Source organism: Petromyzon marinus, chromosome 71 (assembly GCF_048934315.1).
Source record: "Petromyzon marinus isolate PM22_M1 ecotype Great Lakes invasive population chromosome 71, UKy_Petmar_22M1.pri1.0, whole genome shotgun sequence".
Classification (NCBI taxonomy): Eukaryota; Metazoa; Chordata; class Hyperoartia; order Petromyzontiformes; family Petromyzontidae; genus Petromyzon; species Petromyzon marinus.
In genome coordinates, this window is record NC_133737.1 from 1,036,581 (window position 1) to 1,053,740 (window position 17,160).

At 47.2% G+C, this 17,160-nt stretch overlaps 2 protein-coding genes across 2 annotated transcripts in view; both read left to right on the forward strand.

Annotated features, from left to right (window-relative positions):
* LOC142906892 (uncharacterized) overlaps nucleotides 1-17,160 on the forward strand; it is a 109,661-nt gene that overhangs the window by 10,381 nt on the left and 82,120 nt on the right. The window lies entirely within an intron of this gene.
* The window catches only part of LOC142906802 (uncharacterized), a 32,694-nt gene continuing 18,014 nt past the window's right edge, over nucleotides 2,481-17,160 (forward strand). Inside the window, exons 1-3 of the mRNA XM_076055350.1 lie at nucleotides 2,481-2,582; nucleotides 8,424-8,486; nucleotides 12,076-13,513. Coding sequence (XP_075911465.1) covers nucleotides 12,104-13,513 — 1,410 coding nt within the window. The 5' untranslated portion in view covers nucleotides 2,481-2,582; nucleotides 8,424-8,486; nucleotides 12,076-12,103. The remainder of the gene's footprint in view (nucleotides 2,583-8,423; nucleotides 8,487-12,075; nucleotides 13,514-17,160) is intronic.

Below are 17,160 nucleotides of genomic sequence, written 5' to 3' on the forward strand. Positions count from 1 at the left end.
AGCTGACCTGCCACCACGTTCACGGGTCAACAGGGGGCAGCCGAGAGAGAGAGAGAGTGAGGTGTGTACGGGTCGACCAAAGTAAACCCCCGCCCCCCCCCCCCCCGTGACCGGAGAATAACATCCCTGACCCCCCACCCGTCTCTAAGGCCCCTTAAGATAAGACCTTCCAGAAGGTTTTGGGAGCGGGGGGGGGGGGGTGGTTCAGGAGGGGAGGGGTGACCCCAACCTGGACCGGCCGGGCAGTGTTCACCAACTCAAGCCTGAAGACATCCGAAGACCTGAAGACTGGACCAGCACCCAGGGACCCTCAACCGAGGCTCTTGTTAGAGCCGGGTTGTAGTGGACCAGAGGTGAGCTCCCATACCCTGTCTGGGACGGGTCGTCCAGTCTTCCCTTAACGCCGGGCTAAGGGACCCGTGGGTAGCAGAGCCCGGAGTGTGCAGGCTGCCATAGAAGGGAGGCTGTCACTCCTGGAGGCTATCGGGTGGAAGGGGCCGTACCCCTTCGTGTTACAGTAGTGTGAAGAGCCGAGTTCAAAAGAGTTATAATAAACGCGTTGCTTCAACCAGACGTCTCCGTGTGGTTAGTTAAGGACACAACGCTTATATAAAAGAGAATAGCCAGTGCGTTTTCAAAGTACCTTCTTTTTAGAGAAACAAATTTCGCGTGAGCCCACCGCATTAAAACAATGCTCAGCTGAGCGGGGCGAGCCACGGGGGGGAGGGGGGGGGTCACCTTATCTTTGGCACGTGCCGTAGCTCACGTGACTTCTGCCGCGACAATGTCTGGATGTTTTCACCTGAGGACGACCGCTCATGTTGCGATCAAAACGTCGTGATTTATTTTTTATTGATTTTTTCTACCTATGTGACTTCACTCAAAGAACCAAAGAGTATGAAAGACGTCTTGTCTGTTGAACTTGTTCATATCCGTATACATCGATATCCCACATTGCTTACACGTACACACCACACGCAATGAAGTAAATAGAAACTAGAACGACTTACTTCCAGGGATGGGCAAAGATGGAGGAATCTCAATGGAGCGAGTTAAGTGTGTTCGATTCAACATCTCTCTATCCGTCTGTGTCTCTGTTCCCCTCTTTGTGTCTCTCTCGCTGACTGTGTCTCTGTCGTCTCTGTATCTTTCTGTCTTCCTCTTGTCTGTTTCTGTCCACCTCTCTATTGTCAGTCTCTGTGTGTGTCTCTATCAGCGTCTTTCCAACCGTATTCAAATACTGTCAGTAGCAACATGCGCCCATTCAACTTTCATGGCCCACGACTACACGCAACTCAAACTTGCTCTGACTCTCTGTGTGTACGTTGAACTTGTTTTGCACCATACGTAGCCAACCATGCTATCTGTGGGTCTCTGTGAGTCTCTGTGTGTATCTGGAACTTCTTTTGCACCGTACGTAGCCGAACCTGCACAGGAGGAGCGTCTGGTATCTGTGGAGCTGTGGGCTGGGTACATCTGTCTGCAGGAGCGAGAGACAATGAAGCTCTCAAGCATTCACTACGTTACCAACATCATATTTGCACTCATAAGTCGCTTGCCTAATTGCCTCGGCAACTCAGTGTTTCGTATCGAATCTCATCTCAAACAATCGAAGGGCCCCCCCCCCCCCCCCCCTGAGTTGCAGCTGCCCCTGTGTGGCACAAGGTGGCCCTGCGCCGGCCTTCACGTGGACATGAGTCTGTCGGTAGGGGGCGATCATTGAAGCGTCATCTCCATTGTGTAGTTTCTGGATAATGTTTGGAATTACCCCAATTTTGACCGTGACACAAATATGCAATGACCTGCGCGTTGTGAATGATACAACGCTATGTTTTATAGCTGCCGTTAAGCAGACTGTGCATATTTTGGTGAATGTTACTGGGGTAGCCAGGTGTGTCTGTTGGTGTTGAACCTTGAATCTCTGCAATAAATACAGAATGTGCTACCGTATTCTTGGTTCTTTCGGTAAAGTTACGTAAATAGAAAAAAAAATTGGAAAATAATAAATTGATGAAAAAATGCCATTGGTCGACTGACTTAGATGACTGGGCCCCGCACAGTGTGTACACACACACAGTGTACACACACACACAGTTGTTGCTGAGCTCACACACCCAAGGGGTCTCTGATCAAGGGAGGGAGCAAGGGAAAATGAATCTAAATCAACTTAAACTCCAACCCCGCTCTGTGACGTCACCACTCAGCATTACCTCATCGGCGTAAAACGCCAGGGGGAGGTGTACCTCGCTAGTGACGTCATGTCACGAAGGTATTCATCCCACCCGGTCCACTGCGCCCTTGAGCGTGACGTCACCTCTGCCTGGGTCACTTCCCTTACCTGTTCAACTAGAATCCTTGTTTGGGCAAAGCTACTCCCGGTGACTGGCGGCTCATTAACATAATATATTCATGAAAGCCGTCGCGAGTTTATTGCGACGAGTTCGGCACCCACGCCCACAGAGCCGCTCATTGTGGGAGGGGAGTGTTTGGTACCCCGCAAGTGGCGTCATGTCAACTCCTGTTGCTGCGTGACGTCACGAAGTAACAGGAAGCTGCTGCTCCGCCGTGCACTGAAATCCGAGGTGAGAAATTCTCATCGCGGTTGTGGTGGTGGTTGTTGTGGTGGTGGTTGTTGTTTACCGAGGTAGAGCCTCGCTCTCTCTCGTAGGGATGTCAATTGAGTAGCAGCGAGCATGGAAGCGATGTCCAGGTTGGAACTTTACAGCACGGGGGCTAGCCACGCGGGGCCTTGCCTCCTGCCCTCGCCTGATCGCGTTTGCTTCAATTCTCTCGCTTAAGTTTAATTTGTCTTCACTCGGCTCGCCACTTTGTCACTTTGTTTTACTTGTTGTGGTGGTTGTTGTGGTCGTGGTTATTGTGGTAGTTGTTGTGGTTTTTGTGGTGGTTGTGGTGGTGGTTGTGGTGGTGGTTGTGGTGGTGGTTGTGGTGGTTGTTGTGGTGGTTGTTGTGTTGGTGGTTGTGGTGGTTGTTGTGGTGGTGGTGGTGGCTGTGGTGGTTGTTGTAGTGGTGGTTTTGGTGGTGTTTGTGGTTGTTGTGGTGTTTGTTGTTGTGGTGGTGGTTGTGGTGGTGTTTGCTGTAGTGGTGGTGGTTGTGGTGGTTTTGGTGATGGTTGTTGTGGTTGTTGTGGTGTTTGTTGTTGTGTTGGTGGTTGTGGTGGTGGTTGTTTTGGTGGTAGTTCTGGTGATTGTGGTGGTGGCTGTGGTGGTTGTTGTGGTGGTTGTGATTGTGGGGGTTGTGGTTGTGGTGGTGACTGTGGTGGTGGTGGTTGTTGTGGTGATAGTTGTGGTGGTGATTGTTGTGGTAGTGGTTGTTGTGGTGGTAGTTCTGGTGATTGTGGTTGTGGTGGTGGTTGTTGTGGTAGTGGTTGTTGTGGTAGTGGTTGTTGTGGTGGTTGTGGGGGTGGTGGTTGTGGTGGTGGTTGTGGTGGTGGTTGTTGTGGTGGTTGTTGTGTTGGTGGTTGTTGTGGTTGTTGTGGTGGTGGTGGCTGTGGTGGTGGTTGTGGTGGTGTTTGTGGTTGTGGTGGTTGTTGTGGTTGTTGTGGTATTTGTTGTTGTGGTGGTGGTTGTGGTGGTGGTTGTTTTGGTGGTGGTTGTTGTGGCGGTGGTGGTTGTGGTGGTTATACTCTTTTGTTCTATTCGGTAAAGTCACGTAGGTAAATAATAAAACAACAATAATCACGACGTTTCGGCCACAACACAAGCGGCCTTCATCAGGTGAAGGGACGAGCCTGTCTGGAGGACAGCGCTGGAGTGGAAGAAGCCACGCTTAGATCACGACATTTAAGCTGTGTGAGAAGAAGAAGAAGACCACGGGCTTTGACAAAGGAATTAGCATATAATTTAGCATTGAAATGGCTCATTGAAATAGCTAAGTTAAAGTATACACATCCGCAGAGGTGCCCCTTGACAAAGGCATTCGCATAGAATTTAGCATTTAAATAGCTGAGTGATTAGCTAGTAACTGGTAACAGAAATAGCTATGTTAAAGTCAGAGTATATACATTCACCGAGGCACCTAGTACTCATCAAACAGGAGAATTTAGCGAAACACAACCACGCTCAGACATCGGACCTGTGTGCGAGCAAAGAGGTGGTGTACGTGCCGGTGGACTTGCAGTTTGGCGAGGGGGGGGGGAAGGGGGGAGGGGGATTTTACCTATTGATGGTGTGAAAATGGGAATTTATAAGAGCTGCGAAAGTTTGGGGTACCACTACTCGAAAAATATACTGTACCATTGAAATTAGTTTAATGTTTAGTTCGATTTAGAACATCTTTCCAATGGTTGCTTAATTTGAAACCATCCTCTCGGTTGAAATTGTGTCTGTGTTTGTAGATCTGAATTGCTTCATGAACAAATCTCTGATAAAAGCCCGTGGGTTTGCAAAGAACCTTGGTATCGGAAAAAATTATAGCGTGATCCCCCACAGCGTTGTAACAGTGATCAGCTACGGCAGAAGATTTTGTTTTGCCGTGTTTCAAATCTGATTTGTGCTCGCGAATTCGGTCAGAGACATGTCGCTTTGTCTCACCGATGTAGCAATAACCGCAGGTACAACTCAATTTGTAAACCCCGGGGTACTGTAAATCAGGAATGACATCCTTCACGGATGGGATCAGATCACGAATTTTGTGTACTGTATTGAACCGGACCTGGATCTTGTGTTTGTTTAGAATTTTGGAAATCTTTTTAGTAACGCCTGCTATATATGGAAGTGTGATGGTTTTGACCGGAGTATCAAGTGGTTGTTTCTGTATGGAGGGAGAGACAGCTTGGCGGATGGTACGGTCAGAGTAACCATTCCTTTTGAGGGCCAGGTGTACATGTTTTAATTCACTGGTCAGGTGGTGTTGGTCCGAAATGCAATGAGCCCTATGGTATAAAGTTTTGATGAGAGAATTCTTTTGGGCTGGGTGGTGGTGGGAATCAGGTTTCAAGTAGGAATCTGTGTGGGTGGGTTTCCTGTAGACAGAATGTCCCAATGAGCCATCAGGTCTCCTCTCAAACAGAACGTCTAAGAATGGTAGCTTGCCATCTTTCTCCACTTCCATGGTGAATTTGATGGCGGGATGTCTGGAATTGATGTGGTGTAGGAAAAGGTTCAGAGCTGGGAGGCCATGTGGCCAAATGACGAAAGTGTCATCCACATATCTCTTCCACAGGGAAGGTCTGAGGGTGGAAGTCTGGATGGCGTCTGATTCAAATTTCTCCATGAAAATATTGGCTATCACTGGTGACAAGGGGGATCCGATGGGGGTACCCTCATTTTGTTTGTAGAAGGAGCCATTCCAAGTAAAGTAGGTATTGTTGAGGCAGTGCCTAACCAGTGCAGGTGTGTCGGGGTCTAGTCCATGTTGAACCAAATTTTCAATTATTTCAATGGTATCAGGTACTGGGACCTTGGTGAACAAAGAGACCACATCGAAGCTGACAAGGATATCGTCAGGGGACAGTACAACGTCTTTGACCATAGAGACCAATTGGGCTGAGTTAAGTACTGCTGAGGTGGTCTTGCCAGTGAAATGCAGCAAGGTATCTGACAGAAAACGGGCTAGTCTATAGGTAGGGGAGTTGATCTTGGATGCGATGGGTCGTAGTGGGGTGCCTTCTTTATGAATCTTGGGAAGACCATAGAATCTAGGGGGTATTGCAGCAGAAGGTTTTAGGGAGGGACGTTTAGTTGGGTCGATTAGGGAGGTCGAACTAGTGATGATCTTGTTGGTTTTTATCGCTAGGCTATTAGTGGGGTCATTTTTTATTTTTGAGTAACTTCCATCGTTGAGCAGATTCTGGATTTTGTTGCTGTATGAATCTTTATCCATAATAACAGTAGCGTTTCCTTAAATGTCGTGATCTAAGTGTGGCTTCTTCCACTCCAGCACTGTCCTCCAGACAGGCTCGTCCCTTCACCTGATGAAGGCCGCTTGTGTTGTGGCCGAAACGTCGTGATTATTGTTGTTTTATTATTTACCTACGTGACTTTACCGAATAGAACCAAAGAGTATGGATCCTTGCAGTCACGAAAGCTTTAAATCTAGAATTGTGGTGGTGGTTGTTGTGGTGGTGGGTGTTGTGGTGGTGGTTGTGGTGGTTGTTGTTGTGTTGATGGTTGTGGTGGTTGTTGTTGTGGTGATGGTTGTCGTGGTGTTTGCTGTAGTGGTGGTGGTTGTGGTGGTTGTGGTGATGGTTGTTGTGGTTGTTGTGGTGTTTGTTGTTGTGTTGGTGGTTGTGGTGGTGGTTGTGGTGGTGGTTGTTGTGGTGGTTGTTGTGGTTATTGTGGTGGTTATGGTGGTGGTTGTGGTGGTTGTTGTGGTGGTTGTAGTTTTGGTGGTGGTTGTGGTGGTAGTTCTGGTGATTGTGGTTGTGGTGGTGGCTGTGGTGGTTGTTGTGGTGGTTGTGATTGTGGGGGTTGTGGTGGTGGCTGTGGTGGTGGTTGTTGTGGTGATAGTTGTGGTGGTGATTGTTGTGGTAGTGGTTGTTGTGGTGGTAGTTCTGGTGATTGTGGTTGTGGTGGTGGTTGTTGTGGTAGTGGTTGTTGTGGTAGTGGTTGTGGGGGTGGTGGTTGTTGTGGTGGTTGTGGTGGTTGTTGTGGTGTTTGTTGTTGTGGTGGTGGTTGTGGTGGTGGTTGTTGTGGTGGTTGTTGTGGTGGTTGTGTTGGTGGTGGTTGTGGTGGTGGTTGTTGTGGTAGTGGGTGTTGTGGTGGTGGTTGTGGTGGTTGTGGTGGTTGTTGTTGTGTTGATGGTTGTGGTGGTTGTTGTTGGGGTGATGGTTGTGGTGGTGTTTGCTGTAGTGGTGGTGGTTGTGGTGGTTGTGGTGATGGTTGTTGTGGTTGTTGTGGTGTTTGTTGTTGTGGTGGTTGTGGTGGTGGTTGTTGTGGTGGTGGTTGTGGTTATTGTGGTGGTTATGGTGGTGGTTGTGGTGGTTGTTGTGGTTTTGGTGGTGGTTGTGGTGGTGGTTCTGGTGATTGTGGATGTGGTGGTGGCTGTGGTGGTTGTTGTGGTGGTTGTGATTGTGGGGGTTGTGGTTGTGGTGGTGGCTGTGGTGGTGGTTGTTGTGGTGATAGTTGTGGTGGTTATTGTTGTGGTAGTGGTTGTTGTGGTGGTAGTTCTGGTGATTGTGGTTGTGGTGGTGGTTGTTGTGGTAGTGGTTGTTGTGGTAGTGGTTGTTGTGGTGATAGTTGTGGTGGTGATTGTTGTGGTAGTGGTTGTTGTGCTAGTGATTGTTGTTGTGGTGGTGGTGTTTGTTGTAGTGGTGGTGGTTGTGGTTGTTATGGTGGTAATGGTTGTTGTGGTGTTTGTTGTTGTTGTGGTGGTGGTTGTTGTGGTGGTTGTTGTGGTGGTTGTCATGGTGGTTGTTGTAGTTATTGTGGTGGTTGTGGTTGCTGTGGTGGTTGTTGTGGTGGTGGTTGTTGTTGTGGTTGTTGTGGTTTTGGTGGTGGTTGTGGTGGTGGTTCTGGTGATTGTGGTGGTGGCTGTGGTGGTTGTTGTGGTGGTTGTGATTGTGGGGGTTGTGGTTGTGGTGGTGGCTGTGGTGGTGGTTGTTGTGGTGATAGTTGTGGTGGTTATTGTTGTGGTAGTGGTTGTTGTGGTGGTAGTTCTGGTGATTGTGGTTGTGGTGGTGGTTGTTGTGGTAGTGGTTGTTGTGGTAGTGGTTGTTGTGGTAGTGGTTGTGGGGTGGTGGTTGTGGTTGTGGGGGTTGTGGTTGTGGTGGTGGCTGTGGTGGTGGTGGTTGTTGTGGTGATAGTTGTGGTGGTGATTGTTGTGGTAGTGGTTGTTGTGCTAGTGGTTGTTGTTGTGGTGGTGGTGTTTGTTGTAGTGGTGGTGGTTGTGGTTGTTATGGTGGTAATGGTTGTTGTGGTGTTTGTTGTTGTTGTGGTGGTGGTTGTTGTGGTGGTTGTCATGGTGGTTGTTGTGGTGGTTGTGGTGGTGGTTGTTGTAGTTATTGTGGTGGTTGTGGTTGCTGCTGTGGTGGTTGTTGTGGTGGTGGTTGTTGTTGTGGTTGTTGTGGTGGTGGTTGTGGTGGTGGTTGTTGTGGTGGTTGTGGTGGTGGTTGATGTGGTGGTGGTTGATGTGGTGGTGGTTGTGGTGGTGGTTGTTGTGGTGGTGGTGGTTGTAGTGGTGGTGGTGGTGGTTGTGGTGGTGGTTGTTGTTTACAGAGGTAGAGCCTCGCTGTCTCTCTCGTAGGGATGTCAATTGAGTAGCAGCGAGCATGGAAGCGATGTCCAGGTTGGAACTTTACAGCGCGGGGCCTAGCCACCCGGGGCCTTGCCTCCTGCCCTCGCCTGATCGCGTTTGCTTCAATTCTATCGCTTAAGTTTAATTTGTCTTCACTCGGCTCGCCACTTTGTCACTTTGTTTTACTTTTAAATATTCACGCAGTTTTTATTTCATTCTTTTTTTACCAGGCCAGGCCCGCTTGAGCTGCTGTGCTGCTTTTGTTTTTAGAAGCGACCTGCCGACATCACAAGGTGAGGCTCGTCAACAGCGTGGCGGTGTTCACTCTAGACACGTGGCGGTGTTCACTCTAGACGCGTGGCGGTGTTCACTCTAGACACGTGGCGGTGTTCACTCTAGACGCGTGGCGGTGTTCACCCTAGACGCGTGGTGGTGTTCACACTCTACATGTGGAGGGGAACCCCGGGTATCGGGAAGGAAATCCACGCAACCACGGGAAGAGAGATAGAGACACACAACTTCGGCTGTGTTGATTGATCCTCAATGAATTTGCTTGGTGGAGTGAGGAAGCATTAATTCTGAGAAGGTGAACGTGGCCAGGCGTGGGTCTGGACACACCATCACCTGTGTAGCATGCCAGTCCGTGACAGTGGTGGAGCCAGTGGGGGTGGGGTGGCACGTGCCCCCCCCAACAGTCCGATCCAAATCCCTCATTTTGATTGGATCATTGGGGTTTATTAGTAACTAGCTTCACTACCCGGCTTCGCCCGGAACTTGTATTCTTGTCTTGGATATATTTCATATTACCTTATATTTCACTGAAAAACCCTTAAATGTTGATGCTTGCAAGAAGGAAAAAAGCCAAAACAAATCAAGTTACCTAAATCGGTTGTTTTCACTCAAGGAAATTTAACCTTAATCCACTTCTACGCAAGGTCGATTTTCGCCACTCTGGAATGAATGACGTGGCGAGCTGAAAATAGTCGCGTTCACTTAGAAATTCCAAACAGCATAAGCTGTGAAAATTTCATGATGCCAAAGCTCAGCGTTGGAGAGGTTTTGCTGCTTCACACAAACAAACAGATGTAATTTTCTGCTTCATATTTAAGATAGCCATTCTACCCGTTCTTCGCACGGATATGTATTGAAACTCCGAGAAACCAATGGCTTCATCGGCCAGGAGCGACGCGCCACCTAAAATCTCCCGGCACGCTGTGAACAGCTCTAAGCATTGCAGAGCGCTTAACTCAGGTGTGTTGCGGGTTGACGTAACAAACTTCATGGTCATACAAAATACAAAAATATATTTTTATAATAAAGTATTAAAGCTTTCGTGACTGCATAAAATTACTCATTTTTTTTTCGGTAAAGTCACGTGTGTAGAAATACAATAAAATTATATTTAAACAAAAAAACAAAAAACAATCACGACGCTTCGATCACAATGCAAGCGATCTTCATCAGGTGTCAAGAATAAATCACGGAGGTAAATACAACAAAAAGATGAGAGACGAGAATTCAACAAACCTGAAAAAACATGTGAAGCACATCCAGTCAGGCCAACAACACAGACACTTCCTAGCGGACCACGAATTTCAGAAGAGTGTTAAATTTCGTGTTCAACCTTTGGATTGCAAATACCAGCATAGATAGAATAAAAATACGAGGTACAAGGTCAGTAGAAATACATATACATGTCCACCAAGAGGTAAGGGGGGAGGAAAGACGGACAGGGAGGCAGAGAGAGAGGGGGGGGGGGGGGGCGGAGGGATGAACAGAAGGTTAAATAGGAAATACGGTTGGAGGGGGGGAGGGGCCAGAGCGAGAGCGGCAGCTCAAACACGCACATCTTACACATACAAAACGGCAGCTCAAAAAAGGACCACCTCTTGTAGATACAAAACGGCAGCTCAAAAAATGACCACCTCTTGTAAATACAAAATGTCAGCTCAAAAAAGGGCACATCTTACACGTAATTACAACGGTAACTTCCCCGTAGAAGTGTGATAATAAAGTATTAAAGCTTTCGTGACCGCATAAAATTACTCATTGTTTTTTTTTGTAAAGTCACGTATGTAGAACCTCGTATTTTTCATTCTATCTATGCTGGTATGTGCAATCCAAAGGTTGAATACGAAATTTAACACTCTCCTGAAATTCGTGGTCCGCCAGGAAGTGTCTAACTGTGTTGTTGGCCTGACTGGATGTGCTTCACATAATGTTTTTCAGGTTTGTTGAATTCTCGTCTCTCATCTTTTTGTTGTATTTACCTCCGTGATTTGTTCTTGACACCTGATGAAGATCGCTTGCGTTGTGATCGAAACGCCGTGATTGTTTTTTTGTTTTAATATAATTTTATTGTATTTCTACATACATGACTTTACCGAAAAAAACAATGAGTCATTTTATGCAGTCACGAAAGCTTTAATACTTTATTATCACACTTCTACGGGGAAGTTACCGTTGTACTTATGTGTAAGCTGTGCCCTTTTTTGAGCTGCCGTTTTGGATTTACAAGAGGTGGTCCTTTTTTGAGCTGCCATTTTGTATTTACAAGAGGTGGTCCTTTTTTGAGCTGCCGTTTTGTATGTGTAAGATGTGCGTTTTTTATCTGCCGCTCTCGCTCTGGCCCCTCTCCCCCTCCAACCGTATTTCCTATTTAAGCTTCTGTTCATCCCTCCGCACCTCCCCCTCTCTCTCTCTCTGCCTCCCTGTCCGTCTTTCCTCCCTCCTTATATTTTTATACTTTGTTCATTGTGTACAGTACGGAACCTACCCACATGCCAAATTTCAAGTGTGTAGCATGTTGGGAAGTATGCTAAACACTTTCGAACAGACACACATATCCACACATTTCCCTTTTATATATATAGATAAATCAGCATTTTGCGACCCCCACTGCCACCGTTTGGCATATTATTACGTGCCAGGGACTCTATGAGAGGACAACAGTCCGAGTCCAAAATTGGCAATAAGTCACGGCAAAGCTGTTACAAGCGACTCACAGAATTGTGCGCAGTTGTGTATACAGTACACGACTTCCCTGATGGCAGACACTTTCAGCGAGCGCGGTGCCTATCATACGCGTCAAATAAAAAGCAAGGGACAAGTCCTTACTAACTAACAACTCCTTACAACTCCTTACTAACAACTCCTTACTAACAACTCCTCGCTTACTAACAACTCCTTACATACTAACAACTTACTTACTAACAACTCCTTACTTACTAACAACTCCTATCATTTTTCATTGCTGAAGGGGTTGCCCCATCTTCCTGAAAATCCTGGCTCCACCTCTGAGTGTGTGACAGGGTCAAGTTTGTATTTTGCAGTAAAGTCTATTAACTCTATTGAGCACGGAGGTTATATCAAAACAGTTTATTTTTTATTTCCTCTGGAACTTTTTGTAAGAATGGAGTCAGGAAGTTATCACAGCACATGTGCAGTTGAAGTCAGAACTGTTCATCCCAGCATTCAAGGACATCTGTGCCTGGCTTCACACCTCTAAGTTGCGATTGAACATTAATTTATGCATTTCTGCATAACACAAACAGTATTATTTTCAACACCCTTTGGTATGTCAGCTGAATTTAGCTTTCATAAATATTCCTTTTGAAGCCAGATAGCCGAAATTGTGTGCTCGGAGTTTTGGGTTAACATTCATTTTGAAGATACGAGGGCTTCCAGGCATGTTTATGACATTCGCCCTCTCGTTGTGTGCCATAACAGCCCGTGTGATGAATTTGGGAGACTTTTTCACTATATCATAAATATATGAATAAGTATAGACATGTAAGTCACCTTTGACTGTGTATATGCATTCCTCTGTGCATCAATACTGACGTGTAGATGGTGTGGATATTCTTTTTTTTCTCTCTGCAGCTGTCGCTTCCTCTGCAGAATTTGTCTGATGGAGCAAAGGCACTCAGCGCAGCTCGGTGCAAAAAGGCATCAATGCAACCGGCGTGCAAACAGCACGGATAGTACTGAACATTTGACACGGCACCAGATAACTCACACAGGAGAGAAACCCTTCAAGTGCAGTGTGTGCGGGAAGGCATTTTCACCGTCATCTGCTCTTGTAGCACACCAGAGAACACACACGGGAAATAAACCCTTCAAGTGCAGTGTGTGTGGGAAGGCGTTCACACAGTCATCTACTCTTGTAACACACCAGAGAACTCACACAGGAGAGAAACCCTTTAAGTGCAGTGTGTGTGGGAAGGCGTTTTCAGATTTATCTCCTCTTGTAACACACCAGAGAACACACACGGGAGAGAAACCCTTCAAGTGCAGTGTGTGTGGGAAGGCGTTTGCACGTTCATCTACTCTTGTAGAACACCAGAGAACACACACGGGAGAGAAACCCTTCAAGTGCAGTGTGTGTGGGAAGGCGTTCACACAGTCATCTACTCTTGTAACACACCAGAGAACTCACACAGGAGAGAAACCCTTCAAGTGCAGTGTGTGTGGGAAGGCGTTTTCAGATTTATCTCCTCTTGTAACACACCAGAGAACACACACGGGAGAGAAACCCTTCAAGTGCAGTGTGTGTGGGAAGGCGTTTGCACGTTCATCTACTCTTGTAGAACACCAGAGAACACACACGGGAGAGAAACCCTTCAAGTGCAGTGTGTGTGGGAAGGCGTTTGCACATTCATCACATCTTCAAGTACACCAGAGAACTCACACGGGAGAGAAACCCTTCAAGTGCAGTGTGTGTGGGAAGGCGTTTTCAGATTCATCTGCTCTTGTAAAACACCAGAGAACACACACAGGAGAGAAACCCTTCAAGTGCAGTGTGTGTGGGAAGGCGTTTGCACATTCATCTACTCTTAAAAAACACCAGAGAACACACACAGGAGAGAAACCCTTCAAGTGCAGTGTGTGTGGGAAGGCGTTTGCACAGTCACCACATCTTCAAAAACACAAGAGAACTCGCAAGCATCAGAAGACCCACAAGGAGTGGAGTCTGAAATCAGCTTGTGGAAGTCAAAGTGGCGCAATGAGCCCATCCCTCATGAAACAAGAACCGGAAGAAAATCCAAGCTTGGACACTTTTAAAGGTATCGAGGTGAAATATAAAGAGGTGAAGGTGAAATATGAACAAGTGATGGTGAAGAGCGAAGAAGTGAAGGTAAAATGTGAAGATGATTCAACTCCAAAGTCGGACCGACACATTAATGGAGGAAACGTGAAGCAGGAGGAGAATTCTGACTGTGAGGCAGAGCGAGGCAATTCTCAGCAGTTTGTGGAAGTGGAGGTGTGGGTGGACTTCCTCCGAGACAATACGAAGTCAATTGGAGACCCGTTAGATGTGTAAGCTTGAGACGATGTCGCTCCAATAGATGCACCTTTGTCACAGGCCTTTAATGACAACAATAAAGTTGAACACTTAATTCCTAGGTTCAACCTGCAGGGTAAGAGCAGCCAGTCTTTGTGGACCTGTGGGTTGGGTAGATCTCTAACCATGAGCGAGAGTCAATAAGCTCCCAAGCATTCACAAGGTTCTAATTATTCCAATTATATGGTGGTTGCTTAATCGCCTCTGGCAATTCGGAGTTTTGTATCGTATCTTGTCTCAAACACTCGAAGAGCACCCCCAAATAGCAGCTGCCCCTGTGTGGCACAAGGTGGTGGCCCTGCACCGGCCTGCATGTGTACAAGAGCCTGTCAGTAGGGGGTGATGGTTGATGTGGGATCTTGGTTGTGTAGTTTGTAGGTAATGTTTAGAATTTGATACATTTTGACGCAGACGCCAGCATGCAATGGCCAACTCGTTTTGGCGCAATAGCACGTTGTACATACACTGTTAAGCAGACGGTGCATATTTTTTTAAAATAGCTTCTTGTTAATGCGATGTAACCTTACTCATTGGTTTTTTCGGTAAAGTCACGTATGTAGAAATACAATAAAATTATATTAAATACAAAACATATCACGACGTTTAGATCACAACACAAGCGATCTTCACCAGGTGTCAAGGACAAATCATGGCAAGAACAAATCATGGATGTAAAAAAGATGAGAGACGAGAATTTAACAAACCTAAAAAACATGTGAAGCACAACCAGTCAGGCCAACAACACAGACACTTCCTGGCGGACCACGAATTTCAGAAGAGTGTTAAATTTCGTGTTCAACTTCTGGATTGCACAAACCAGCATAGACAGAGTGAAAATACGAGGTACATGGTCAGTAGGAAAGACGGAGAGGCAAAGAGAGAGAGAGGTGAACAGAAGCTTAAATAGGAAATAAGGTTGGGGGGGGGGGGAGCAAAAGGAGAGTGGCAGCTCATCTTGCGGCAGCTCAAAACAGCACATCTTGCATATACACAGAAGCGGGGGGGGGGGGGGGGTGGGAACAGGCTTGGGGTGCACCTGTAATTCAATTTTGTTCAGATGCCTGTCAATAATTTAGAATGAATACTTGTCTGATTGTGTACGTACATGTAACATTTTGTGTATAAGGGTCAAACATTGAATAAGTGATGTTAGGACAAAGTGTGTGTTTTGGAAGTAACCTGTATAGATAAGTCAGGTGAGACTCATTGTTCTTGTGATACAGGTCAAAGGGTATTTTATGTTTCAGGAAGCTTCTCCCTCTGGAGCAACTCATTGTCTTTGAAATAGGGAGCACACTCGGATCATTCATCAGTTACAAGGCATACCACTCAAAAGTTACACGTAGAGGAGATACATTCTCTACAACACGAATTATAATTTTGTATTACGTGTTGATGTAGATTTTCTCGAATTAGGACAAGAAATGGTCCTTGCTGATTAACGTCTGGATGTTCACAACCAAGGGTTGAAGCAAGCCAGATCGTCTGCGGTGCCCCTCACAACCATTTACGGCCTGGGGCCAGGAAAGTCACGAAAAAAAATTGCACACGAACGACGCCTCCACGCAAGCTCCCGATGCTCCGTTTTGAAGTTTTAAAATGAAACAACTTTGAATTGTATTATTTTGAATTAGTTAATTGTATTTCTTCATTAAAAGCTTATTAATTGAAAACGATATTTCGTGTGAATTTTCTCGCGTCATTAAGTAGATGGCTTTGCCGGTGGTTTGGTTCGATGCGAACTTTCACCTGGTTGGGATCGCGGGATCCAGATGAGGCGACGCAGAGCTGGCCGTGCGAGAAGACCGCCGTCCGCAAATTGATTCCAATGCGATCGAACGTCTGTCCCTGCGCCTCCATCGTTCATGCAGGGGACGCGTAGGTTTGCAGCGCCCCCTGCATGAAAACGACGGAACGTGCAGCGTTAGTCACGAAGTTGTGCGTAAGCGCCATAACAAGGCGCTGTCAGCTGACCTGCCACCACGTTCACGGGTCAACAGGGGGCAGCCGAGAGAGAGTGAGGTGTGTACGGGTCGACCAAAGTAAACCCCCGCCCCCACCCCCGTGACCCGAGAATAACATCCCTGACCCCCCACCCGTCTCTAAGGCCCCTTAAGATAAGACCTTCCAGAAGGTTCTGGGAGGGGGGGTTGGTGGTTCAGGAGGGGAGGGGTGACCCCGACCTGGGGTTAAAAGCCCGGCCCCCTGGACCGGCCGGGCAGTGTTCACCAACTCAAGCCTGAAGACATCCGAAGACCTGAAGACTGGACCAGCACCCAGGGACCCTCAACCGAGGCTCTTGTTAGAGCCGGGTTGTAGCGGACCAGAGGTGAGCTCCCGTACCCTGGCTGGGACGGGTCATCCTGTCTTCCCTTAACGCCGGGCTAAGGGACCCGTGGGTAGCAGAGCCCGGAGTGTGCAGGCTGCGATAGAAGGGAGGCTGTCACTCGCGTAGGCTATCAAGTGGAAGGGGCCGTACACCTTCGTGGTACAGTAGTGTGTAGAGCCGAGTTCAAAAGAGTTATAATAAACGCGTTGCCTCAACCAGACGTCTACGTGTGGTTAGTTAAGGACACAACACTTATATAAAAGAGTTTAGCCAGTGGGTTTTGAAAGTACCTTCGTCTTCCAGAAATCTATTTCGCGTGAGCCCACCGCATTAAAACAATGCTCAGCTGAGCAGGGCGAGCCACGGGGGTGGGGGGTCACCTTATCTTTGCGACGTGCCGTAGCTCACGTGACTTCTGCCGCGACAATGTCTGGATGTTTTCGCCTGAGGACGACCACTCGTGTTGCGATAGAAGCGTCGTGATTTATTGTATTTTTTCTACCTGCGTGACTTCACTCAAAGAACAAAAGAGTATGAAAGACGTTTTGTCTGCTGATCTTGTTCATATCTGTCTACATTGATATCCCACATTGCTTACACGTACACACCACATACAATGAAATAAATAGAAACTGGAACGACTTCCGGGGATGGGCAAAGATTGAGGAATCTCTTTCAATGGAGCGAGTTAAGTTTGTTCGATTCAACATCTCTCTGTCCATCTGTGTCTCTGTTCCCCTCTGTGTCTCTCTCTCGCTGACTGTGTCTCTGTCATCTCTGTATCTTTCTTTCTGTCTTCCTCTTGTCTGTGCCTGTCCACCTTTCTCTTGTCAGTCTCTGTGTGTGTCTCTATCAGCGTCTTTCCAACCGTATTCAACTACTGTCAGTAGCAACATGCGCCAATTCAACTGTCATGGCCCACGACTGCATGCGACTCAAACTTGCTCCGAGTCTCTGTGTGTACGTTGAACTTATTTCGCACCATACGTAGCGAACCATGCTAATCTGTTGGTCTCTGTGTGAGTCTCTGTGTGTATCTGGAACTTCTTTTGCACTGTACGTAGCTGAACCTGCACAGGAGGAGCGGCTGGTATCTGTGGAGCTGTGGGCTGGGTACATCTGTCAGCAGGAGCGAGAGACAATGAAGCTCCCAAGCATTAACTACGTTATCAACATCATATTTGCACTCATAAGTCGCTTGTCTAATTGCCTCAGCAACTCGGTGTTTCGTATCGAATCTCATCTCAAACAAGCGAAGGACCCCCCCCCTGTGTGGCACAAGGTGGCCCTGCAC